At 34.0% G+C, this 27,005-nt stretch overlaps 3 protein-coding genes and 1 non-coding gene across 7 annotated transcripts; 1 reads left to right on the top strand and 3 right to left on the bottom strand.

Annotated features, from left to right (window-relative positions):
• Positions 1-475: 475 nt before the first annotated feature.
• Positions 476-6,724, bottom strand: LOC128196467 (uncharacterized). Of its 2 annotated transcripts, XM_052877389.1 has the most exons (6): positions 1,880-2,452; positions 1,534-1,793; positions 1,101-1,451; positions 951-999; positions 775-870; positions 476-686 (listed from the first exon to the last, which is right to left on the bottom strand). In XM_052877389.1, exons 1-3 carry the CDS (start codon positions 2,369-2,371, stop codon positions 1,247-1,249), a joined length of 957 nt encoding a protein of 318 aa, XP_052733349.1. In that variant the 5' UTR covers positions 2,372-2,452; the 3' UTR covers positions 476-686; positions 775-870; positions 951-999; positions 1,101-1,246. The 2 variants fall into 2 exon arrangements, with proteins under 2 accessions (XP_052733349.1, XP_052733348.1); XM_052877388.1 differs by lacking the exons at positions 1,534-1,793; positions 1,880-2,452 and adding an exon at positions 5,164-6,724 and having other exon boundaries at positions 1,101-1,259.
• LOC128196468 (uncharacterized) lies at positions 3,171-4,253 on the bottom strand. Its single transcript, XM_052877390.1, has 2 exons — positions 3,557-4,253; positions 3,171-3,476 (listed from the first exon to the last, which is right to left on the bottom strand). The coding sequence occupies exon 1, from the start codon at positions 4,244-4,246 to the stop codon at positions 3,560-3,562; it is 687 nt and encodes a 228-aa protein (XP_052733350.1). The 5' UTR covers positions 4,247-4,253; the 3' UTR covers positions 3,171-3,476; positions 3,557-3,559.
• A 10,145-nt stretch (positions 6,725-16,869) lies between the features above and the next one.
• Positions 16,870-20,636, bottom strand: LOC108338942 (BTB/POZ domain-containing protein At3g22104). Of its 3 annotated transcripts, none has more exons than XM_017576023.2 (3): positions 19,905-20,636; positions 17,663-18,769; positions 16,870-17,506 (listed from the first exon to the last, which is right to left on the bottom strand). In XM_017576023.2, the coding sequence occupies exons 1-3, from the start codon at positions 19,968-19,970 to the stop codon at positions 17,051-17,053; spliced, it is 1,629 nt and encodes a 542-aa protein (XP_017431512.1). In that variant the 5' UTR covers positions 19,971-20,636; the 3' UTR covers positions 16,870-17,050. The 3 variants fall into 3 exon arrangements, with proteins under 3 accessions (XP_017431512.1, XP_052733346.1, XP_052733347.1); XM_052877386.1 differs by lacking the exon at positions 19,905-20,636 and adding an exon at positions 18,887-19,493; XM_052877387.1 differs by lacking the exon at positions 19,905-20,636 and adding an exon at positions 18,934-19,493.
• Positions 20,637-20,929: 293 nt separating this feature from the next.
• On the top strand, positions 20,930-21,011 carry TRNAS-CGA (transfer RNA serine (anticodon CGA)). Its single transcript has one exon. It is a non-coding gene; the product is annotated as a tRNA-Ser (tRNA).
• The last annotated feature ends 5,994 nt before the right edge of the window (positions 21,012-27,005 follow it).

The following is a 27,005-nucleotide window of genomic DNA, read 5'->3' as shown; positions in this document are numbered from 1 at the left end:
TTTGGCCTTTTGACGTCCGGCGTACGCCGGACGTCTATGCGGTAGACGTCCCTCAGACGTCCGTCCTGCCACGACGGACGTTTATACGAACGTCCGCTCTTCCTGAGGACGGACGTCTATATGAACATCCGCTCTGCCTGAGGATGGACGTTTATATAAACGTCCGCTGCATCAGGACGGACGTTTATAGAAACGTCCGTGGCCTGAGGACGGACGTTTATATAAACGTCCGCTGCATCAGGACGGACGTCCACATAAACGTCCGCTGCTGTCTGAAGACGGACGTCATCCTCGCTGAGTTATTTTGGTGTAGCGCTGGGGTGGGACGTCCGTATGTGCACAGACGGACGTCTATAGACGTCCGACTGTACACTAACAGACGTCTAGTGGGCGTTTTTTTTTTAAAAATTTGTTTGTTTTCTCAATAGAACCACACCTGAAAAACAGAAAAATGTCCCAGAACAATTCTCCAATAACATAAATATGCGTTTTATATAAACAAAATTCTACTTAATGTTCAATCCACTACCAAACTATTAACATAAAAATAAAACTAAAACCAAACAATGTTCAATCAAGAAGAAATATAACTATTCCTAACTCCATCTTTGTAAAAGATAAGCGGTCCACTCCTGCCTTATCTGGTTAATTGTGTCCTCTGCAATAGGCGATGTAGTCTTGAAGCGCTGCAAAATTCAAGAAAGATTCATTATTGTTTCATATATAGTTGAAGATGATTTTAATTTGTAATGTATTGAAGGTATACATCATTACCTCATTCCAGTCATCTGTAATGACAGCTCGAATGATGGTCTTAATCCAACACATCACATAGAAGCCACATTCCCATGAATCTACCTGCTGGTTACACTAAAATAACAAACTAAATAGTTAAAAATTTAGATCATTCAATAACATAAATGAATTAGAAACTATAAATGACTTACAACCTTTGGATACAAAATTTGAACCAATTGACCACGAGATTTACCAATAACTCTGTACAGATTGAAAACACAAAGTATAATTAATATGACTATTTTATCATAAAAGTTGAAGGTTAACATCAAATTGAAGTCATTTTTTGGAGAAACACTTACCCTTGAAGCATGGTTCTCAAGTCATTTTTCATCTTCCTGTGCAACGAACAAAACCATATAATTTTACATTGTTTGGGAATGATAACCATCAGCTGCCAGTGAGACCTATCACGAAGGACAAATAGTTATTCAACTAATTAAGGAAACTATAATAATAAACTGACCACATATAAAAACACGTACCCGTCAATGTATGGCACAAGGTATATGTCTCTTTTGGACTCATCCATCCATGTTTGCAAATAATGTTGTCTGTTTTGAAGTGTGTTACCAGACGGTTGAATGGTCTGAGGTTCAACAAATCCGTACATGGAAGACCGACCTTGGTCTACAACGATTGTGTCCATGTACCTAAAACAACAAAGTTAAGTCGTTAGAAACTATATAAGAATGTAAATAAAAGTAATATCAAAGACCAAATTGACTAACTTACATGCACCACAACTGAATGATGGAAATATTCAACATCCTGTCTCCCTCAATCACCTCCAATGCATCAGAAAATGTGATATAAACTGGCACATGTGGGGGAAGACCAAATACCCTCAAATCCCAGTATAGTTGTAATGATGCTTTCTTCAATCTGGGTAATTTTGTCACTAACTTTGATATAGGATCATCCTCTGCTTCAGCCATGTCATCATCTTCATGTATGACTGTATCATGAATTGGCTGCTTCTGAGGACGTGTGAACTGAAGATAAGAATTTACGTCAAAGCTTTATAAACAATTATGTGAAGACAATTAACATAGAAATACTAAGGAAAAAGACATTATACCTGTGGAGTCGCGATGTGGGACATGATCAATGCTCTAGGCCAGGCAATAAATGTTCCTATGGCCTCCCCCACAAAGTTAATTTCTGGAGTGGGTACAGGCACCTGAGCCTGGGGATCCCGAACCTCGTCAATGGTCACACGCACGTGCTGGGGTAATATGGCAACACCATGAATGGTCTCCCCTCCCTCAAGCACTCGTCCGACAGCCACAATGCGTGGGGGATCCCCATCAACCAACAGCTCATATTGACCGCTATACTCATTGGGTTCTACAGCAGAGCATGATCCTCTAGTGCTGACACGAGGTGCTGTGGGAGTTTCATCGGCCCCCATGTGGCCTTGCGTCATGGAATGCAGCTTTTCTTCAAGCGCTCTTTGTATTTGTTTTTGTTCTTGTAGCTGCTCCATGAATCGTTGCTCCATTGATCTCATGCTTTGGTTGAGTCTTTCCTCCCACTGAAGATCCATCTGCCTCAGTGTCTCCTGACTCATTGATTGGGGGGTTTTCTGTGTAGGGCCAAAATAGTCACGAAGACCAATCGCCCCTGGAACTCCACGTACACGTCCTGGGTGCTCGGGCCTTCCAATGGCAGTTGTCAGAATGTCGTCCCTACCTTGGCCAACAAATGTCCCCTGAGTCTGCTGCTCAACCAACTCATCCTGCACATAAAAAAACCAAGTTACTTAGAAGACATGCTGTGATAGATACACAATCAAATAACTGCTTATAATTTGAACTTACAATTCTCTGTGAGATCAAGGCAGCTGAGGAAGATGTCATGTTCCCATCAGATTTAGTCCGAGCAGCCTTCCACAGCTCGTACCTAGCAGGTGCAGGTGCTAGGTCAGGCGACTCAAGTCCCAAGGCATCGGCTCTAGACTTTCTCAGTTTCTTCTCCAGTTTTGCATATCCACCTCGTGATAACAAGTGGGGTGTGTCGTTTAGCCTTTGTCTTTCTTGGGCGGCTAACCTTTTATGCTGTGAAACCATGTATATAAGTAAGTCTAAAATCATAAAAACTCAATGAAAGATGATCTTAAGAAACGTACCTTCCATTCTTCAGTCTCTCTAGATGCACGAAACTGCATCCAATCCTCCTCTGTGAAGGTATAATGCTGAGATGGATTTTCATGTTGTCTATCTCCAAAGACATATAGTCGTGTCAGCCTTGTCTTGAAATCCTTAAATCTTATCGCTATATGCGATAACACTTTCTTTCTGATTTGCAATGTGTTTGGAATATCAAAATGTTGCTGTTTAAAACAAAAAACTTGTTACCAAGAGAAAAGTTAACAGATAAGTATATCACAAATTGCATGAAGTCTAAACATACCAGAACATCTTGCCATAAGAGGTTCTTGTCGACCTCTGGGACGTCATCCCAACATGCATGAAGGATAGAGACATGACTTTTTGCTAACTTGCCCAGATAACTCCTAAACCTATCAGCATTTGGCCCTGATGGATGACCTGATCTGGGGTCAATGTCAACATGCCTCCTCTGACCATCCACGCGTCCGGATGTCACATCTGCCACTCGGGTGACGCCTCGTCCACGTCTGCTCTTTCCCGATCCTGAGTCTGAGGCCGACATACCTGAACCAATTAGACAACGTTAGTAATAATTCAATTATGATGAACATACATATAAAGTCAATAAAAGTGAAAATATTAACCTATTAATTAATTGTTTTTTCCCAAATGCCTTCGTTGTGATCACTACGAATTGCTTGCATTACATCGGCAACGTCATCAACTGGGTCTTCAGTGGGTCTACATGCAACAGATGTTGTCTCAAGTATATCAAGAGAATCGTCATCATCATGTCCATGCATGTTTCTACCTTCTAAAACCACTGACCATTTGTTATTCGATGGATCACTTATGTAGAATATTTGTCTTGCTTGACTAGCCATGATAAATGGTTCATCAGTGTAATTCATCTTGTTCAAGTCTACCAATGTGAAACCAAGGTCATCCATCATGACACCAGAATTTATATCAACCCATTTACACTTGAAAACTGGTACTCTAAAAGTAACGTAATCAACTTCCCATATTTCTTGTATTATTCCAAAATAACTGATGGATGCTGTGATTGGATTTTTGTCTTTAGAACTAGCAAAGTGCACAGACTCAGCTTGTAGTGTGACGCCACTATTTTGAACTCTGCTTTTGTCATCTTCTACCTTTGTCTGAAAAGAAATATTGTTTATATAGTACCCACCATATGTAATGACCTCTGTGTTCGGTCCACGAGATAACCTCAATAAAGTTTCAGAAACATGTGGAGTCCCATACACCTTTTTCTTAAACCATCCCAAGAAGGTTTTCACATGTTCATTAAGATGCCATTTTTCACTCATTTTTGGGTTTGCTGCCTTTACTTCATTAACGTGGTCAGAAATGTAAGGAATCACATCAACAGTGTTGTTTAAGACGTACAAATGAGCTTGGTCAATTTCTTTTTTGCTAACACTTTGAATTGTCACACCTCGAACACCCTTTCCTTCACATTTTCCTTCGTTTTTGCTCTTGGGAAGACCGACGGGTTCACAAGATGGCATATAACTTGAACAAAATTCAATGGCTTCTTCTGCAACGTATCGCTCTATGATTGAAGCTTCTGGTCTATACTGATTCTTGACATATCCCTTTAAGATCTTCATGTATCTTTCAACTGGGTACATCCACCTTAAGAAGACCGGCCCACATATTCGAATTTCTCTGACTAGATGAACAATCAAATGTACCATGATGTCAAAAAAGGAAGGTGGAAAATACATCTCCAATTGACATAGTAGTCTTATTCCCTCATTTTCCAATTCATCTAAACCTCGAGGGTCAACAACTTTCTTGCAAATGGCATTAAAGAAAAAACTCAGACGTGTCAGAATACCCCTAACAGAAGGAGGTAATATGCCTCGAATAAGAACCGGTAACAATTGTTGCATCAATACATGACAATCGTGAGACTTTAAACCAACTAGCTTTAAGTCTTGCATAGACACAAGGTTACTAATATTTGAAGAATAACCTTGCGGAACCTTCACACTTCTTAAACAGTTACAAAAACTTTGTTTTTCTTTTTTGGAAAGTGTGTGACAGGCTGGGGGCAGATAGGTGCGTCTTCCTATTATCTGTGGATGTAACTCAGATCGGATTCCCATGTCAGCCAAATCTTGTCTTGCCTTTATTCCGTCTTTGCTCTTCCCTTTGACGTTTAATAAAGTTCCGATGACACTGTCACAAACATTTTTTTCAACGTGCATCACATCAATACAATGTCTAACATCAAGTTCACACCAATATGGAAGCTTAAAAAATATCGATCGTTTCTTCCAAATGGTCTTTGCAGAGGTACTTTTATGATGTTTTCCAAACACAATGTCAATGTTTTTGACTTCGTTGTACACCTCTTGACCATTCCGGGGTCTGCACACAACCTCATCCTCAGCACTTCCATTAAATGCTTTTTTCAATCTACGATAAGGATGATTACGAGGAAGAAATTTTCGATGTCTTGTATATACTGTCTTCTGACCATGCTTCAACTGAAGGTAACTAGTGTTTTCTTCACATATGGGACATGCAAAATGACCTTTAACACTATAACCGCTCAAGTTTCCATATGCTGGGAAATCATTTATAGTGCAAAACAACATTGCACGCAAACGGAACTGTTCCTGAACATGTGAATCAAACACGTCGATGCCTTCTTCCCACAACAATTTCAAATCATCAATTAAAGGTGCTAAGTAAACATCAATGTCATTTCCAGGTTGTCTAGGACCCGATATCATCATGGTCAACATCACATATTTTCTCTTCATGCACAAAGAAGGAGAAAGATTGTAAATCATCAACATAACTGGCCACGAACTGTGTTTGCTACTTAAGTTTCCATAAGGATTCATACCATCAGTTGCAAGTGCAAGCCTTAAGTTTCTTGGATCTGCACCAAATTCAGGGAATTTGTCATCAATCTTTTTCCATTGTGGAGAATCAGCAGGGTGTCGAAGAAGATTATCGCACTTTCTTTCGTCAGAGTGCCATTTAAGGTTCTTTGCATCTTCTTTAACAGAGAACATACGTTTGAACCTAGGTATTATAGGCAAATACCACATCACCTTAGCAGGTGCACCATCATTACCTTCATTACCAGTGACTCTGTCAGATTTCTTTTTAAAACGGGATAAACCACATGTTGGACAATAGTTTAACGAAGCAAACTCCTTTGTGTACAAAACACAATCATTAGGACAAGCATGTATCTTTTGATATTCAAGACCCATTGGACATAAAATTTTTTTGGCCTCGTAATTACGAATAGGTAGAGTATTATTTTCTGGAAGCATCTCCTTCAACAACTCCAACAACTCGGTGAAACTTTTATCGGTCCATCCATTCCTTGCTTTTAAACTAAACAACTTTAAAGTTGAAGACAAGCGTGTAAAGTTTGAGCATCCTGGGAACAACGGTTGCTCTGAATCATTAATAAGAGTATCATACAAATTAGCCCTTCCAAAATTATCTTCACCGACATCACGTATCATGTCCTCTAAATGGTCACTCATCCATTCTTCCACATAATTTGTTCCTCGTGACGTGGTAGGCTGCTCAAGTACTTCTCCATGCCAAGTCCAAACGGTATAAGTCCTCATTATGCCGTACATGAATAGATGGTCACGCACATTGCCTAAGTCTTGGCGTATTTGATTAAGACAACGCACACAAGGACAAAAATATGTCCCGTTGACAGACTTAGCATTTTGTTCAACGTATTGCAAGAACTGCGAAACACCCTTGTCATATTCTTCACTCATGCGACGTTCGTTCATCCATCTTCGATCCATATTATGTTCGTAAAATCATCAGTTCAAGTGTTTTAACTCTCACAAGGTTAGGCCCTACCCATTCAAAAAAATTAATTTTCATAATTTGCTCAGCCACGTGCATTGAAGTCTACGTCATAAAATTGATACAATTTCGGCAGCATTTCGCATTGGTCTCCAAAATACACGAAATGAGAGTAGTCAACGATGACCACAATCAAATATGCATCCGGAGAACAACACAAGTACTGAACCGAAATTTCATCAATCTTATCCTTAAACTCCAATTGACATGGTATTGCAAATTATGAAAATTAATTTTTTCAAACTGTCCAATCGGACAATTCAAAATTTAACACAAACGATTAAAAGATTAATCGTTTGTCTTAAATTTCAAACGGGAACTAAGTGTCACTCAATGTATGGCAATAACTAATACACATTTTACACAATAACACATACATGCATACACAAAATTTAACAGTAAAAAACGTCTATACACTAATACACATTTCGCATTAATCGTTTAACACAATAACATAAGTCAAAAACGTCCATACACAAAATCCACATACATGCATACACAAAATTTTCAACCAACAAGCTAACCTGAAAAGTTGATTCCAAATGAGAAGGAGGGAAGTGGAGGACTAAACGGCCTAACTCGCAGTCCAAAAAGAGGTCAAGGAAGCCGTCCAAGAACACGCAAGAGTCTGCAAAAAAACGGACCCAAAACAATTTTTAATCGGTTCAAATCAAAGACATTTCATCACAGAGCAATGTAATCGGATTAAATGTAATTTTAAACGGTCCAAAAGTGAGAAAACGCACCTGCAAATCAATGGCGCAGCAGCGTTCTGCGGAGGAAGACGATGAACAGTGGTTGCGCGTTTGCGGAGCAAGGTAACTGGTCACGTTCGCGGGAGCAAAGGTTTTATAATCTTAGACGTCCGACACTCTGGGGGACGGACGTTTATAATAGTATAGACGTCCGTTTCGTCACTAATATGACGTCTTTGACGATTTAAAAATCATATTCGCGGGTGCTTTAAACGTCCGTCCTGGGTCACGGACGTCTATTGTACTGAACAACTGAACGTTTCAACTCCCCATGGCAGCCCATAAACGTCCGTCCTACGAGGGCACGGACGTCTATAATATTATAGACGTCCGTGCCCCCAGACTGGACGTGTAAACCCTAAACCTAAACCTGCAGAGAATTAAATACCCAACTACCCCTGTCAGTACATAAACGTCCGTCCTGGGAGGGCACGGACGTCTATAATATTATAGACGTCCGTGCCCTCCAGACTGGACGTGTAAGGACTGAAGACAATTAAATACCCAACAACCTGTCAGTACTTTAAACGTCCGTGATGCGGGGACGGACGTCTATAATGGCTGCCATGGTATTTGAAACGTTCAGCTTATAAACGTTCAGTTGTCAGCATATTAAATTCATATCATTATAAACGTCCGTCTCAACCTGGGACGGACGTTCAAAAAGCTATACACAGAACAACCTATTAACCTTATGAACGTCCGTCTCGGCCAGGAACGGACGTTCACAAGTGCACATGATTTTCACTGTTGAGCTTTTAAACGTCCGTCACCTAGGACGGACGTTCATAACACTATAAACGTCCGTCTCGGCCAGGGACGGACGTTCAAAAAGCATGTTTGTCAGTCCTCTGAACGTCCGTTCTGAGGACGGACGTTCGCGCACTCACAGGACGGACGTTCTTTGTTAATGAACATACTCGCCAAGCGCACGGACGTCCGCTCACCCAGGACGGACGTTCAAAGATTGACTCTGTCAGTCCTCTGAACGTCCGTTCTGAGGACGGACGTTCGCGCACTCACAGGACGGACGTTCTTTGTTAATGAACATGCTCGCCACGCGCACGGACGTCTGCTCACCCAGGACGGACGTTCAGAGATTGACTCTGTCAGTCCTCTGAACGTCCGTTCTGAGGACGGACGTTCGCGCTCTCACAGGACGGACGTTCGAGGTTAATCAACGTACTCGCCACGCGCACGGACGTCCGCTCACCTCAGGACGGACGTTCAGAGATTGAAAACGTACGCCTATAAAACGTCCGTCCGCGTGTGACGGACGTCTATAATACTATAAACGTCCAGCTCGACCCAGGACGGACGTTCAAGGATTGACAACGGCAGCCTTTAAAACGTCCGTCCGCGTGTGACGGACGTCTATAATGTTTAAAACGTCCGTCTCGACCACGGACGGACGTTTAGAGGTCCACTTATTTACTATTATGCCACCGGTCACATATATACGTTGGGGATTCGTGGGACGGACGTCTATTGGGTGACGTCAAAAGCCGTTTCTGCACTAGTGGACCAACCAACCAAATACCCAAAGAGTAGGTAACCACTTACAGGTCAATTGGTCACAACAATAGTTGACCTTAAACATGATTGATCGGTGTACATCTAGCACATTTTATCTGTTTAAAAGTAGTTTAGCACAAATTAGTTGGATAATGGTATTAAGGTATGATTGGAGTGTAATTAGACCGGTGGTAAGTAAAAATCTATTAGAATTAGTATAAATATAAGCTTTTGTTGATCTTTTCTGAATTTGAATTCTCAAGAGACACAACAAAAATAAATTAGAGAAGAATGTGAGAAAGACATGGGTGAGGATGCCATAATCTAGCATATTGATAAGTTAAGTGAAAATTCACCATGAAGATGTTAATCTTTAAGAAGAATCAAAGTTCTAATCCAAGAACCAAGAGAGTCCTCTCTTAAAGAATGCAAATGCATATAATGACTCAAAAGTATTTACATATGTATTTGGTGCTTCTATATGTAGCACAAATATTATAAGTCACCTAAAAACTACCTCTGTTTTATTAGATAATCAAAACCTACCTTGTGCAATAAAATTCTTAAACTATATTTTTTCTTGGATATTCAACATTGCAGAAAGATGTTTGGAATGAAAAAGAAAAATGAGATATTAATAAAATATCATGTGAAAACTGTTAGACAAAGATTACAAAAACAAATGAAAGAAATAATTAAAAATGTATTAAAAATGAACTAATTTAGTTTTTTTGTCAGCTCCATCCTAATAATGTCTAAACCCACAATTTGTAAGACTTTGGTTGTTGAGACTTTTAGAAAACCTGTATTAAATAGGCCAGCAAAATAGGACTTAGTTTTAGAGGGAGTGAAGGGTCCATAGGCTTGTAACTCAAATAACAATTCTACTCTTAAGATTTTATAAAGGCTCTCCTGAATAGGTAAGAATTTGGAATTGGAATCCGTACATGTATCAACAAATTTTTTGATTAACTTAATTTTCTTCAAAATATCCAATACATACCTTTTTTTTTAATATAACAATACCATTATCTTACTTCAACCAAAAAAAATATATATTTGAATTTACGAATTACAAAAGACACCATATATGAATTGCAACAAAAAGTATACTTCATAGAAGTTTATCTTGAGTTGTGTATTATTCATATATAAAAGTTGCTTCAACAATAACTTATGAACAAAATTAATAAAAGAAATGGTTCAAGTAGTAATATATGAAATTAATTGTCGGATTTACATAATTAGCTTAAGCTGTCATACACTAACCAGTTTATCATTGAAACAAAGTTTTGTGTAAAATGTTTAAATTTATGGTATAATAAGGCCATAAAAAATTACAATAAACAACTCTTTTAGTTAGTTAATTAAATAACTTAATTTATTGCGTTCCGTCCCTTTAATTTTGAATATTTGGATCCATTAGTTTTTTTTTTTTAAAATGGATGGTTTCCACTTACTAAGGTTGCTGATTGTAACTGAACCCCAAAAAATCCTATACACATTTCAATTCAGTTGACGATTCAATTCAAATACTAAATATCTAATGTGGTAAATATTTAAAAGAGGAGTTTTCCTATCATCATACTTCTATCTTGTCCGAACACAATTCTTTTTAATAAAAAAATGCATCTAGTGTATAAACAAATTATTAAAGTTTATACGTTTTCACATGAGAGATAAAGAAACACAAATAAACTACCCTTAAATTATTGTGTATATTTGGATGTGGTTAAAGAGTCAAACGTTGATGATATGTCCCACATGATATATAAAGAAAACAAACCATCCTTAAATTAGTGTCTATTTTGATTTGTGTTTTAAGACTTAGATCAATATTTAGCTGTAGAAAATAAAATTGTTCAAAATAATATATTTATCTAAATGTAGATTATAAAAGCATTAACTTATTAGGGTATGTATATATATATATATATATATATATATATATATATATATATATATATATATATATATATATATATATATATATATAGATATATATATATATAGATATATATATATATATAGATATATATATATATAGATATATATAGATGCACGTTAGGCTGCTTCATTCTACACCCATCATCAAATTTCTTCTTGCACCCCATCAATTTTACTTTCTGTTAAGTCAATTCGGGAAAACTTTTTCTGGAAGACACTCATCACAACAAAAACCAATTTTAGGATAAAAATTTAGGGCCTTCATATTGGTGGATTTGAAATCTCATCCCCGTAGAACATGGGCACTACCTTTTTTGTCCATAATGGTTCACTTGAAAGTACCACAGCCAAAAAATCCAATCTGATCATCTCCAACATATTGGGTTCGAGTGCTTCATGATGAACCTATAAAGGGTGTAATTATTACTAAAATTGTTGATTTTACATCAACTTAACAAAACAATTCTTTTACTATTTTTATTACTTTTTTTCGTGATGAAATTAATTTGTAAATATGTTCTTTTAGCTTGTTATATGCATTGACAAAATGTTTTATGATATTAAGCTATTTTCAATTCATTTCTTTAACTTGTATGATAAATTGAGGCTAAATTGTAATTTTGATCTTCTTTAATTCCTATAATTGGTGGTTTTAATCTTCAAAAATTTGTAACTTCATATAATATGTGTCCAAAAATACATTTCTTTTTCATTTGAAACTTATAGTTAACTTATAAATAATTTCAATAAATTAAATTAAAAAAGCTGAAGAATAAATTATATAAAAAATGAGAACTAACTCAAAATTGTTTTTAATTGAAAGATTAAAATTGTTGAAAAAATCACAAAAAGAAATTATCAACTATAGTTTAGCTTAAAATTTTATAAAAGCAGTTATTTTCAAAACTCTTCATAATCTCTTTATTTTAGTTCTTTACATTTCATGATAAAATTTATAGAATAAGTTATTCTTAACTTATAATAATACAGTTGACACAAGTTTCCGTGTAACAAAACTTCATTATTTAATAATAAAAAAAGCATAATTAAACTACTAAACACAGCTAAAATTCAAGCATTCAGGTTTTCAACAAGCTTATCCAGTAGCAAGTTCCTCCAAATATCATCAGCTAGATGCCAAATCCTTCATTTTTCTCCCATAAACAAGGTAACTTGAGAACTTAACAAAAATAAATGAATGGAATAAAATCCTTAATTGCAACTGTTAAGACATCTTTGTCACCAATTTTGTAATAAAAAGATGTCCTAGTCAGTGTTTTCTACTTGGAAGTGGCACTGAGGAAGATGCTAAACTGTGTCGTTATGTGGTCACTCTGTCCCCTTGTCCTTACATGCTCTAACGAAGAAGGTTGTTATAGCTAACGTAAAATTTGGGTATGTTTCCCTCTGCATTTTTCACTGTCACTGTGTCAACGTCCTAAAAGTCATCTTTCATGTGCCGTAACGAGCAAGACATGCACTGTTTAAGAAAACCAAACCAAACCAAGTTGGTAGTTTAATGTACTTACCAAGTTCCTTGTGTAATTTATTTAGTTTCTTTGGTCTTCGTTGAGAATTCCGTGTTTGCATGTGTCGTGAAATATATATATATATATATATATATATATATATATATATATATATATATATATATATATAGTGTGTATTTGAAACTCGCGATTTGTGGCAACCAATGCATTACTGAATATATAAAGGTTTTTATCTCTCGTTGCATTTCCCTTAGACGCTACTCTTCTACCTCTTTCTAGGTCTGTGCAGTTTAGTATTTTGATTTGTTGACCCAAAAAGTTTCTGCTACGTTATATGATAATGATGCAAAAATGGAGTTTCAAATTCAAGAACTAAGCGTTGTTTATGTGGTTGACTCTCCATAAGTCTCACACGAGTCCCATAGAGTTTAAGTTTTTCTTGCCAAATTGTAGAAAAGAGAAATAATAACGTCATTTTAATTATCCTGTTTGTATAAATTAAATCTTGTGTCACTGAAAACGAGATTAAATATTTATAGATATTCGATTTTGAATCTGAAACTAAATCTTTACGAGTAATTTGATATTGAATCAAGACTAAAATTTTATAAGTGGTTTGACAACATATGATAAGATAGATCTTAAATATTTATGGATGATCCGATTTTTAATATGAAATTATATATTTATAAGTGGTTTAATATTAATGTAAGATTATAGTTATAATCGTTTGCCAACCTATAAAACATTCTTGCAAAACTATGATTTGAATGACTTTAATACATCTTAAAGAAGGGAATTTTAAATCCATTTTAACATTATAAAACTTGCTTGTATAATTTGCAATAAATTGTATAGTGTAAATTTTTATTATTTCAAGATAATTTGAAATCTCCAATAGTATTCTAACTCCCACATATTTATATTTATACTTGTAGTTTTGTTACAAACAAATTCTTAAGGAAAATAAATAAAGTGTATGACTAATAGAAAAACATTGAGAGTGTATGGTTGAGGTCCAGTATATTAAATAGGGTTCCAGTAGCTTCTTTAGTTAGTCCCACAACAACATGTGCTGTTTTTGAGACATGGCCTATGGGTACGAAAATATTCGATAGGTAGACAAAAGAACATTATTATATATTTATTTGTTAAGACAATTTTCTCCATGGACCAAACAGCATATATGATACAATAGCCAAATACAACTAATAATGCCTAGTGCATATATGGTTTGGATTACTATATGGACAGCAATGTGCTGATAGCTTCGTTTGAATTTGGTTGGATTAATTACTTTGTATTATTTTAAATACTAGATATAATTACACTTCACTTATATGATAAATTAGTTAATAAGATGATAGCTACAGACAAATCAATTATTAAAAAAAAGAAAAAAATTAGTTAATAAAGAACAGTAAACACCTTTTATATTGCATTGATACAAAATTAAAAAAACGTAAATTCCTCTAACCACCTTTAAGTTTTTCTTATATAAACTTTCTCTATTTTTTAACATTTATTCAACCTCGTCAAGGGTAGAGTGCACAATAGTCATCTTTAAACTATAAGTATCAACCTAATTATTTTTATGAGTTCAAGTCTTAATTTTTGTTGAGATATATTCAATAAAATCTTTTGAAAGACGCTTAAGTATGCCAAATTATCCTATGATAATATCAGAGAAGATATATACAAGTATAAATAGTAAATTCATGTCTATTAAAATGTTAATTAAGTAAATTTAATTTTCTCAATTTTATGGGAAATTGAATAGCATCCACTTGATGGAAAATCCTTCAATTTACAGAAACATGAGAATGCTTTCTTTATTTTCATTTTAATGGTCAAGTGATTGGTGTTAGGAAAATAAGAGAGTGTCATTAAAAATAAAATCTGAATTAAATAAAGAGTGTAGTCAGGAAATGGGTTTCTTGAGTAGGTAGAATTAGTTAAAGTTTATTTTTATTTAGGTTTAATTGTTTTTTTTTTCTTGTTTGATGCAGCGTGCCAAGTTCGTCCACCCTTTTAAAAAAGTTTTAATTACATTCAAACTTAGTTTAAAAGTGTCAATTTCGTCAAATGTAAGTAAAATTTGTTTCAATCAAATCTCTTCCATTAAATACGCAGACACACACATGATGTTGGGTACAAACAAAGTCTCACAATAGATAAAACCAGAGATAGACATGAGTTTATATACACATAAGATACCTCTATTGGTAAGAGACATTTTGGAATGGTACCAAAAGCAAATCCATGAGGGTTTTGTCACTGTGGAGATCTCTATGCATGTGTTGAACCTCCATACAAATAGTATCAGAGCCCATGGTTTAGGTCTGGTGACCTAAAGCCCTGGCAGGTGGCCAGTAACAAATAACCAAATGTATCATGAGAACTTTTGTTGTAGGGGAGGTGGAAGTGAGTACAAACAAAGTCTCGCATAAGATAAAACAAGAAATGGACATGACACACTATACCAAACCAAGAACAAAGAAAGCAATTAAACCTTTTATTTAAAACAACATATATGCTTCTTTTTTTCATATATTTAAGTATGAAAGAAGTACATGTTTATTTGAATATCAATATTTTTTAAAAAAGAGAAAACTATAATGTTTGTTTTTAAAGTAAATGATTAAAAGAAAAAGGTCAAAATAATTTTATATTGTTATTACTACAAAATTGAATTTTGAAGTCTCTTACTTTCAATCTTTCATGTCAGTCTAAGCTTTGACATTTTAATCGAAAATATTAAATTGACGTCAAAGTAAAAAGTTGACGTTGAAGGACGTTGATTCTGAGTCAATCAACGTCAATTGACGACGACAAAAAAACCAAACTTACATCCAAGGACGTTAAGCGATAGGATCTGCTTCGCTAAGCACAAATTTTTGTGAATGTTTTGTTGATGAACAAAAATAGGACATTGTAAAATGTTATCTTTGCACTGAAAATCGATAGCAATTGATGTCAGATATTGTATAGATAGACTTCAATTGCAATATAGATCGATGTCAATTGACATTTGTTTAGTAGTATACTAACATATGTTAATTGGAGCATTTTTTTTTAAATAAATTTATTTGCTTTTACAATATTTTCAAAGTTGAAAAAGCAGAAAACGTCGAACACAATTTTTTGTACTAAATGTTTCCAACACAGTGTCAAGATTAAAAGTATAATCAAAACTTAAGCTATCAAAACTAAAAGTATTAAAACTAAACTAATGAAAATCTTGAAGAAAAATATAATTGTTGTTATTGTGGGTCCTAGTTCCTAAATCGTGTCAGAAGATACCGAGTTTACTCTTTTCGTATCTTCTCATTGTGTGGTCCGAATGGATTCTTGAATCACTACAACAACTTCATTATGTTTTCATACTAATATTTAAAGTTCAACTTGATTTATAACATGTGAAATATATATATTATTATCTCAGTCAAATCATCTCTAATTCTTGTTCGAATAATGGTTTTAATCTAAAAATATATGAAAACTTTGTTAATTTTTATAATATCTCCTTTCAATTCATTGTGTTGTATAGTAGCTCTACCTTTATTTACAAAATGGAAGGTTTAGTAATTAGTACCTTTAGTTTATGACGATGATGATGTATTTTGGCTAGTCGATGTGGGACATTTTTGTTATGCCTAATACAGACAAGCGTGAAGATGGAGCTGCATAAACTAGAGGGACCAGTTCCACCTCTTCTAACTCACAATCAATTGCATTATTACCAATTTGCAACGCAGATGGGACCTCCATGCATATTGAACATCTTACAACTAATCTTCCTCGTGATTGGTTTGGAATTTGAGTCAACACCAAGAAATTCTTTATCCTAACATAGTACTGTTCAATTCAGAGTGTATTCAAGTATATTACAACGGTTCAGCAATCAGCTTATTACATTTTTCTTGAATTCATCTGACACGCTTGCATATTCAGGTAGTGGTGGCTGGTGATAACAGTAACTACTTTGTATTTTATGAGTGTCAACTACTGCATTGTCTTCATGTAGGGGCAATCCAACAAACCATGATTTTATTGGTTGAAACTTGATGTGAAACCATCGTTCTGGCCATGCTTCTATTTGCAGTTGAAGGGTCAACTTTGATTTACTAGTTACAACGAATCAGAGATGAATGAACAGTGATAAATTCAAAGACCAATGTTCATAATTTGAAGGGGGGTTCTTGAAAGTTGCATTATGAGAAATGTGGTTAGTACACGGTTAGTGTAAGTAATGGTCTAATGAATCATCACTTTTTGATAGTATTATTACGATAAGACTCTTTTTAAAGTAATCTAGGAAGAACATGATGTGTTTCTTACACAAGGTTATTGTCCACACTCTAATCTGAAATTCTTTGAAGTCTCTTCCATTATTTCATGACTGTACAATCAATATATCACTGTTCTTAATTACGCGGAAAAGATCAAAAACTACAGACACAACTCATTCCTGTACTATACAGATGTGAAGATTACAGGGGAAAATAAACAAAAATCCAACAGCAAAAAATTGTGCCATGACTCATGAGCATAGCTTTGGCAAAGATTTTGCATAACTATTGCCTGATGCTTTTGATTTTGTGATCTTTGCCATTTGGACTTGCATTTTCCTACAGAATTTCTCTAATTCCATGACCCTCCACTGCATTCCTTGTAAATGTGCTTTGAGTTTCTCATTATCTGTAGCAAGATCAAAATTGCCAGCATACAACACAACCTGTTCACTGGTTTTATCTTTCTTTACCTTTTGAGCAGCCCCGTTGGAGCTGCAAGGTGAATCGTTGTATGAACTTGTACTGGGAGTAACATGGAGTAAATTTTTTAGCTTAGATTGTTGAGAGATAAGAGCCTGAACTGCAGATTTTGAAGGAAATTTTTTGTTCTGAGATAGGTGTAGGCAAGCTTGAGGTGAAAGCTTCTCATAGTTTAAAACACAGCATATCTTCACTCGTTCTTCCTGTGACAATTGAGCATGTACCTATAACAATAAAGGTGAGTAACTACTTGAAAGTCGTAATAAAGATGATTTCTTATGAGTTGACAATTTGTACAATGCATAAAAATTAACCATATGACTGAAGTCAGATAGTTCCAACGTTATAATTAAACTGGAAAGAATTGTTAATTATTATACCTCAAGATACATGTCCATTGCTTGGTAGATCTCATCATAAGAATCTCTTGCAGAATCTGGAAGTGCTGTGGCAAGAGCCAAGAACTTGGAAATTTTCAAACAAGGATCAGGGGCTATTTCTGCTGTATACAAATCTATTAAGCTCGCAACTTTCTTCATCCGAATGGGAGTGACTGAACCATTTCCTCTTCGCAAGAATGCCTTCAAAAATCTCAAAACAAGGTTCACATCATACAAGTAGCTTATTCCATAAGGAGATGGAACAAGCAAATTGTCCAAGGTTGCTTGATCCAATTGGGAACCAATCATAGTCTCCAACCTGTTCCTGCTACATTTGCTTATATTTAAACCTAAAGTTACCCTCAGAATCCCAAACAAAGTCTTGCAAGGAACACAACTTAGATCCATATCATAATGCATATCTATGACCATTTCTATTATCTTGCTCTTCTCTTCTGTAGTAGAAGTGGAGAATTTAGCCTTCTGATAGTAGAGAAGAAACTTGCTGATCAAAACATGGTCCATCTTTCGCGCAAGCATTGACTTAACCAACATTGCAACTAACAAGGGACTGAAAAAAAGGAGATCTTCAAACCACCATGTCAAACGAGTGAAACTTGTTTTTACACTCTCAGTGCTCTTAGAGTCACATGAAAACCGAATCCAAGAACTATCTGTGGAACTAGTTGATGGACAAGGACTTGCTTCACTAGCCAAAACCAGCCTCCCCACAATAGTGTCCAAGCATTTTTCTACCATCTCCGAACAATCTAGAACTAGTAAATTCTGGCACTGCTTCAAAGCAATCAAAACATCTGACCAAGTCCAATAGTTGATCTCGTGGAGTGACTTTTCAGTTAGCTCCAATAAGTTAGATACATCAGCCACAGGTTCCTTCATTTCCATGTACTCAGCAGCACAACGCGCAAGGAACAAATTTGAAGGACTTATATCAGCTGTTCCATTGTTGTAACAGAATTTTAACATAAGCTCAAAACCTTCTGCACCTCCTGGAAAATCGTGAAATATTACTTTAAGCTTTCCTGTGGCACCACCAGACTTTCCAAATAATCTAGCAAACTTGTTTGAATAATGTGTAATAACAGTCTGCAAAAGCACCAAGTTAGATGATTAATAAACAAGAGAACAGATAATACACCATGAAACAACTGGATAAAGAAGAAATTGCAGCAAAACTGTTAAAGGGAAATTATTTTATTTTACTTTTGTGGAAAAAGCAATCACAGACAGTAGTAGATTTAATCAGATACCAAAATAACTCGCCAAAAACAGGGAATCACTGGAGCACATAGACTGAAAAAGGACAAATGAAAAAAGGGAAAGGAAGAGAATGAAGGGAAAGTTCCACTCCAATTAAAGCTCTGATACCAAAGGAATGGATTGGAGTCGTTATGGACAATAAATTATAAGTAAGTGTGAGCAGGAAAACCTCTATTCACAAATCATCTGGCATGGAAGGATATAGAAAGTAAATAAATGGCATGAAAGCAACCCTCGGTCCCTCTCAGAAAAAAATGTGAATAAAACAAACAAAACGAAGGTGAGAACATTTAAGGCTCAGAAGACCATAGCAGCAGCATTTAATGTGTGACATGCAACATATAAAAATAAAAACAAAAAGAAAAGATGAAAAGGTGATTCATGCTTGTGGTCAGTAAAAATGGAGATGGAATTTATTGCTGGGATGGAGACACAGAAGTTGCCCCACCTCACTGCTATGTAGGTGCAAATTAATGATGGGCGGAAAGCTACATACACGAATCATAAAGTAATTCAGGGTGAGCCACTACTACTAGCTAGAAAGCAGAAGAGAGAAACAAAAATTAAAAATTGCAAAGTATAAAATCATTGAACCATAATTACTCTATATTCATGAGTATAGCAGCATTTAGCATGAACTCGTTTAACTGAAACAATCAACCATCGACCAAATGTCATGAAAAAACTAACCATGTGACTACTACGTTTCAGCATAGATATTAGATGCTAGATCCTATAAACAAACCTAAAGGAAAAGGAAACAACAAAGGATTGAGAATTTACAATAACGGTAAAAACATAGAAGAAGAATAAAAACGAAAAAAAGTGAACCATTGTCCAACAAAGTCCTCTCTTTTATTCTGTGAAATTTGTGAATAAAGTTTTGAAACAAAACAGGTAACAAGATTTTCAAAAACAGGAGTATTGAGCCAAGCAATAAAGAAGATAGAGAAAGGGTTACCTTGTCCACCATGAAGGTCTCTTCTCCATTTACATCCACTTCAAGGTTGCAGCAGCAAGCTTCCATAACTTAAAACAAATAAATAAAGACAGAAGAAAAAAAAAACTAAAGCACAACAACACAGATTAAGGGTCTTCTGAATTGGCTTTCTGGGGCTTATCTTACATGAAAGATAATCCAAGAAAGGGAGATTCATGAGAAAGCCAAACTGGGAAGGGAAGAGGAAGAAGGACTAACAAGATCATATTCTGAGACTAAGAAGAAGACAAAGCAAAAGTGGTCACAAGACTGGGTGGTACTAGTCAATTGGCGCAGAAGTAATGTGGTTTTCCACAGGACACAACAAAGACAAAGCTCGAAGTGAATGAGAAGCAACAAGTCATATAAAGACAGAAGGGTGAAATATAATATGTGCGGACGGGTTATGAGTCAGAGAGAGCACACACCACAACGCAAGCAAGAAGCAAGAGAGAGAAAGAGAAAATAATTATATTTTGGTGTGTGAATTTAGATATAGATAGCCTATTATTATACCATAATAGAGCATCGAACCTTCTGACATTCCTGCAAAAATAATATTACTACTAGCCTCTTAAATAACAGCATATTTTATGACTAATTATGGTTTCTTTTTCTACAGCAAGTCAGAGGGAAGGAAAATTAAGAAAAATAAGACTTAGAACTTAAGCTTTATATCTGGCTTTGACCCTTCTTCTCATGTTTGTTCCATCTTCACTGCTGAAAGAGTTTTATATCTGTGCACCAACACCACCATGAGGGTCCAATATTTTAGTGGCCTAGGTGCCCCCACATCTCTCCCTTTTTCTTTCTTTCTCTGTCAACTGTCATGTAATTGACTAAATTTACCATGTACACCTTCTTTTTTTTCTGGGCATGTGCTTCTTCTGGGACCAATTCAAGTCCTTTTATTTACCCCACCAAGCCACCAACCAGTTTAGATGACAAGTTTTATGGTCATTTTAATCTTTATAAAAAATACGTCTTGAAGGTAATCCATAACAAACGTCGATATGTCCGAGTGGTTAAGGAGACAGACTCGAAATCTGTTGGGCTATGCCTGCGCAGGTTCGAATCCTGCTGTCGACGTTTTAATTTTTTTTTCTCTAGTTTTGTAACACTCGTCTTGGTTTACTGAAAATAATGTTATTAACTTTATATTATTATTACTAGTAAAATAATAATTTAAATAATTATAAAAGTAAATATAATTTTTTTACAATTTTTTAAAAATAATTATTTTAATTTAAAAAGTTGGTTAAATTTAAAAAAGATCAAATAAAAAAGTGTTAATTTTAAAAAATGTCACTTAAAAAGTAAAATTCATAAAGTAATTGTTTTAATTTAAGAAAACAGTTATTTAAAGGTAAAAATAAAAAGTAAATGTGCATAAAAAAAGTCTCCTTTTATAATATTGTAAATTATTATTATTATTATTATTATTATTATTATTATTATTATTATTATTATTGTTATTATTATTATTATTATCGTTGTTATTCTATCGACAGTAAAATATGAAAATCTTTCCTGCCCCTTATTATTGTTTTTGGGTGATGAATGTTGATAAAATTTTCTATTTTAGAGCATATTCGGATAAATTTTCCGTAATTTAAAAGTAGGTTATATATTAAAACAAATTTGATAAGTTATATGAAATTTTTTTACAAAATTAGTTTATTCATATGCTAATAATTCTAATTTATAAAAAAATTAAGTTCACTTTTTTTACTATTTTTTCAGTAGAAGTCTCCTAAAAAACTGAGTTTGTTTCATAAACTTTGTTTTACCCACTATTGTCTTGTTATTTTTTAAGATGTCATAGGAGGTAGTATATAATATTATAAAATTGTTAGGACACTTTTTTTCGGGGAAAGGTCTGCAAGGGAAGAAAAAAATATGGTGAATGAGTTGGAAGAATATATATATATATATATATATATATATATATATATATATATATATATATATATATATATATATATATATATATATAAATTGAATGCTTATGGGAGTTTTAAGTGTTAATGATATTGCTATTTTCAATGTTTTTCTTTTGGAAAGTGGAGATGCTTCTTTTTCAACAAATGGTCATGAGATGGTGTCAAATTTTAAACTTTCAAGAACGGTGGGTGAGAGGAGTGAAAGCAGGTTGTGGGTACTATCTTCAATATGGTGAATACGTATGTCACTTGTATGGAGGTACGAGAAACTTAAAGTGGTTTGACATGAGAACACAATAGAGAATAATAAAGGGTGAAACTAGGTAGATTCATGAAATTTGGTTGGTAGAAAAATTAGAAGTATAAAATCTAATTATTTATGGGGATGTAAGGGTAGAGGAGAGAGATTTCTTGTATGAGTTAGAAGGACATCTATCATTCTAGAAATATAGATGAATTAGTCATATAGAAACATAGGCTAAGTGGATATGGAAGAAAGATTCAATAGAAGGCTTTAGTGTCACATCAATATATAAGATGTTACATATGATCGGGAGCAAGAAGTTATTTTATAAGATTATTCATTTTATGTCATTAGTTTATAGAAACTTGTTTATATATTTTAAAGAAGGTTTTTTATATTTTTAAAGAAGCAATGATATATAAAAAAGTATTAAATTTTCTATATTAATAATTGTATAAAAAGTTTTTATTTTTTATACTAGGTCATAATTGGTATAAAAAGTGTCTTTACATTATACCTTTAATAAATCATCACCCATTCACGCATACTTGATCCATTCTCACACAAGAACAATACTATTCATCACATAGTAACTAAAAAAAAAGGCAAAAATGGATATCATCTAATGCACACACTTTATCATTTTCTAAATTCATAAAATATTTTTCGAAAGCAAAATAAGCGTAATAGTTTCTATTCCGATGTTTAATTGAATTGAAAATTAATGTCCCAACATTATTTCATTTTTTCTCCTTTCATGTTACAATGGTAAATAGTGAACAAAAGTTATAAGTCAAATAGAAAAGAGGAAAATGATTGAATAAGCTTGGAGAGGGAGAAACAAATGTTGTGACGCTGGGGTTTTGCCAAAAGAGTTTGCATGCAAGAAGAAGAAACAATGATTTCTCTAATTGGTAGTTCCTTTATTTGCAGATGGTAATGTGAATTTTGCTCTATGGTTCTGCATTTGGGGGGAAGAAGAGAAAACCCGACAACAATGGTGGACTGTTCAAGCACTATGGCGATGTTGACGGTGATGTAAACGTAAACTAGGAGAGGCGAATCAAAGAGAAGCATCAATGCTGGCAAGGCTTCCTATGGTGATCGGCGTTGCCGGTGACCTTGTAAGAAGTAACAATGGTGTTTGTCTTGTATTGGTTTTTGGTTAAGTTGAAGATGAAGACGAAAGAATAGGAGCCTCCATGCAAATGCAACTACTACAACCATTATGGGTGTTTGATCGATAAACACCTTAGAAGAAGAAACCCTAAACATTATTTATAAATTAAAAAAAAAACTACTTCTTATATCGACAATAACTATAACATGTATAGAAAGTCTTTTCTAATTTACAAAGTGTCACCGAATCACATTTTATATCAGTTTTAGCTCCAACATGCATAGAAAGTTTTCTTTTAGTTTTCTTTTTTTTACTGCAAAAGAACTATCATCATGTCACTTTTTTTTTAATTAAAGAATCATCAAAAGAAATATGTGGTTTTCCTTATTGATCATATTTTTGCATAGTTTTGTTTGTAGAAATTATTATTTTATGTACTTTTGTTCTTATTTAAGTGGAGCTTAATTGGTATTCAATAGACTTAACATGATGTGAAACAAATTAAGTAAAAAAAAAATTGACATTGTTGCTTAATATTAGATAATTTTGTCCTATTCATTATAGTTTGTATGAGTATGGTTATTATGTCGTTTAATATTTCAATAATCTTTAACGATTATATTCATATTGAATTGCGTACTTTCTGCCAAATATATAGTATCTTTACGATAAATTAGATTAAGTATACTATCCTTTCTATGTAAAATTAATACAATTCAAGAAGGTTGTGGATAATTTTGTTCATTCCAGATTTAACTATATAAAAACTAAAGATCTATTATTTGTAAAATGAAAATAAACTATTAAAAAAAATCCATATTAAGAGTTTTTTATTATTAGTAAAGAGGAAAATATATTATCTGCGTACAAATTAAAGTGTGAGCGATCCCATCTTATATAAATCATATGCATTTATTTCCTTTAATCCTTTATTATTATATACAATTATTTGTATGTTTAAGAATGAATATTTGTATTCATTATTTCATCCATGCCATATTAGTATATCTTCACTATATATTTTATCATTATTAATTATATTAGAATGTTTTGCATTATATATTTTCTTCTTTACTAGTAATAATAATAAAAAAATAATATAAGATTTTTTAATGGTATATTTTCATTTTACTAATCATAGTTAAATCTGTGATCGACAACCTTCTTAAATTGTTTTAGAAAAAACTATGGCATAACAAGTTAGCCTACAAACCTCTTAATAGTAATCATGTAAGGTAAATCAAATAAAATAATACACATGTGAGTACTACCTCCTTGTTGACCAATCAAATCCAAATAAACCAAAATAGGTTAGTTATTAGAAATAAGATTATGTAAAAATGTAAATTTTTGTGTAATGAATGAAACTAGGATGTAGTTTATACATGTTGGGTTATGAAACATATGATTTTCAATACCCATAAATACTAGGACTTTGGTCTTGTTTAAAAGGAACTAGTCCAAATATGACAAGATAATTTTAAAAATAACACTCACAAAAACCATGTTGTTTTAGATAGTGGAGTCAAGAACTACTCCTTCATACTTTTCACCGATCTTTCTATGTTGTCTTCAATTTTCGTTATTGTTATTATCAATTCTTTCTTTCAATGCTCAAGCCAAGCGATGATATATCTATGTATTTATAGGTTTCGAAATGATTTTCAATTAAGATTGACCCAATTACAGCCCAAGAGTTCATAAGCCTGTTTTACCCTATTAAACATGTTGAATTTATGATGATGGTTCTAATATGTAATTATCGATTGGTTGACCTTAGATTGGTGATCGATTGATTGAAATGAAGTGTAACTGGTGAAGATGTTTGGGAAAATATTCATTATTTTGAGAGAGTTGATCACTCGGTAAGTAGGGGAATGCATTGACTGGACGGTTATACGGTACAACTAGCATTATTGATGTCAATTTAAAATCTTCTAAAAATGATAAAGTTATTATATTTAATAATTTTGTTTTCAGAAAATATGTTTGGTCACACACATCCAATCCCAAGAGAAAGTTCTCCTCCACCTCCTTATACCAACTAAGGATCTCCACCATCTACTAAGTAATCCCTTATTTTCTTCACTATTAGGTATATCAAGTTCATTGGAGAGAAACAACATTAATGAGGTTTGAGCCCAATCATATAAGGGATTGACATCACTTTCTATCAACACTAGTGCAGAAAGGGCTTTAGACGTCTGTTCTTTTGGCTTTTTAACGTCCGACCTGTACCCAACGTCTTTGTGGGTGACGTTAGTCAGACGTCGGGGGTATGTCTCGGACGTTTATATAGACATCCGTTGTGGTCAGGCCCGACGTCTATATAGACGTCCGAGGCCCCTGACGTCCATATAGACTTCTAAGGCATACCCCCGACGTCCATATGCCTGAAACATGTTATTTAGGGATTAGGGGGTTGGACGTCGGTTTGTGCACTACCAGACGTCTATAGACATCCGTTAGTGCACTAACCGACATCTATTGGGTGTTTTTTTTTAAAATTAATTTATTTTTGCATTAAAACCACACCTGAAAGGCAGAAAATTATCCCAAAACAATATAGTATAGTATATATGTGTTTCATATAAAGAAAGTTCTACTTAATGTACAAAATAATCCAATACCAAAACTATCAAGATATAAACTTAAACTAAAACTAAGCAATGTTCAACAACAAATAAAATTGTTCCTAACTCCATCTTTGCAGAAGATAAGTTGTCCACTCCTGCCTTATCTGCCTAATTGTGTCCTCTGGTATAGGAGATGTACTCTTCAAGCACTGCAAAATTGAAGAAAGATTCATTATGGTTTCATATATGTTTAAAGATGAATTTGATTTGTAATGTATTCATGGTGTGCATCATTACCTCATTCCAGTCATCTGTAATGACAACTCAAATGATGGTCTTAATCCAACACATGACATAGAAGCCACATTCCCATGAATCTTGTTGCTGGTTACACTAAAATGACAAACTAAATAGTCAAGAATTTAGATCATTCAATAACATAGAAAATGAATTAGAACTATAAATGACTCATAGCCTTTGGATACAAAATTTGAACTAGTTGACCTCAAGATTTACCAATAACTCTGTACAGATTGAAAACACAAAGTAAAATTATCATAACTATATTTATCATAAAAGTTTAAGGTGAACATCAAATTCAAAGTCATTTTTGGAGAAACACTTACCCTTGAAGCATGGTTCTCAAGTCATTTTTCATCTTCCTGTGCAACGAACAAAATCATATAATTTTACATTGTTTGGGAATGATGACCATCAGCTGCCAGTGCGACCTATCACGAAGGATAAATAGTTATTTAACTAATTAAGGAAACTTTAATAATGAACTTTTACATATAACAACACCTACCCATCAATGTATGGCACAAGGTATACGTCTCTTTTTGACTCATTCGTCCATGTTTGCAAATAATGTTGTCTGAGGTTGAATAGTCTGAGGTTCAACAAATCCGTACATGGAAGGACTATGTGAAGGTATACTGCTGACATGGATTTTCATGTTGTCTGTCTCCAAAGACATATAGTCGTGTCAGCCTTGTCTTGAAATCCCTCTATCTTATCGCTATATGTGATAACACTTTCTTTCTAATTTGTATTGTGTTTGGAATATCATAATGTTGCTGTTTAAAACAAAAAACATGTTATTGATAAGAAAAGATGAAAGAAATAAGTATATCAAAATTCTTTTAAGTAAACATACCTGAATATCTTGCCATAAGAGGTTATTGTCGACCTCTGGGA

Source organism: Vigna angularis, chromosome 5 (genome assembly GCF_016808095.1).
Source record: "Vigna angularis cultivar LongXiaoDou No.4 chromosome 5, ASM1680809v1, whole genome shotgun sequence".
Classification (NCBI taxonomy): domain Eukaryota; kingdom Viridiplantae; phylum Streptophyta; class Magnoliopsida; order Fabales; family Fabaceae; genus Vigna; species Vigna angularis.
This window is presented reverse-complemented; position numbering and strand designations above follow the sequence as displayed.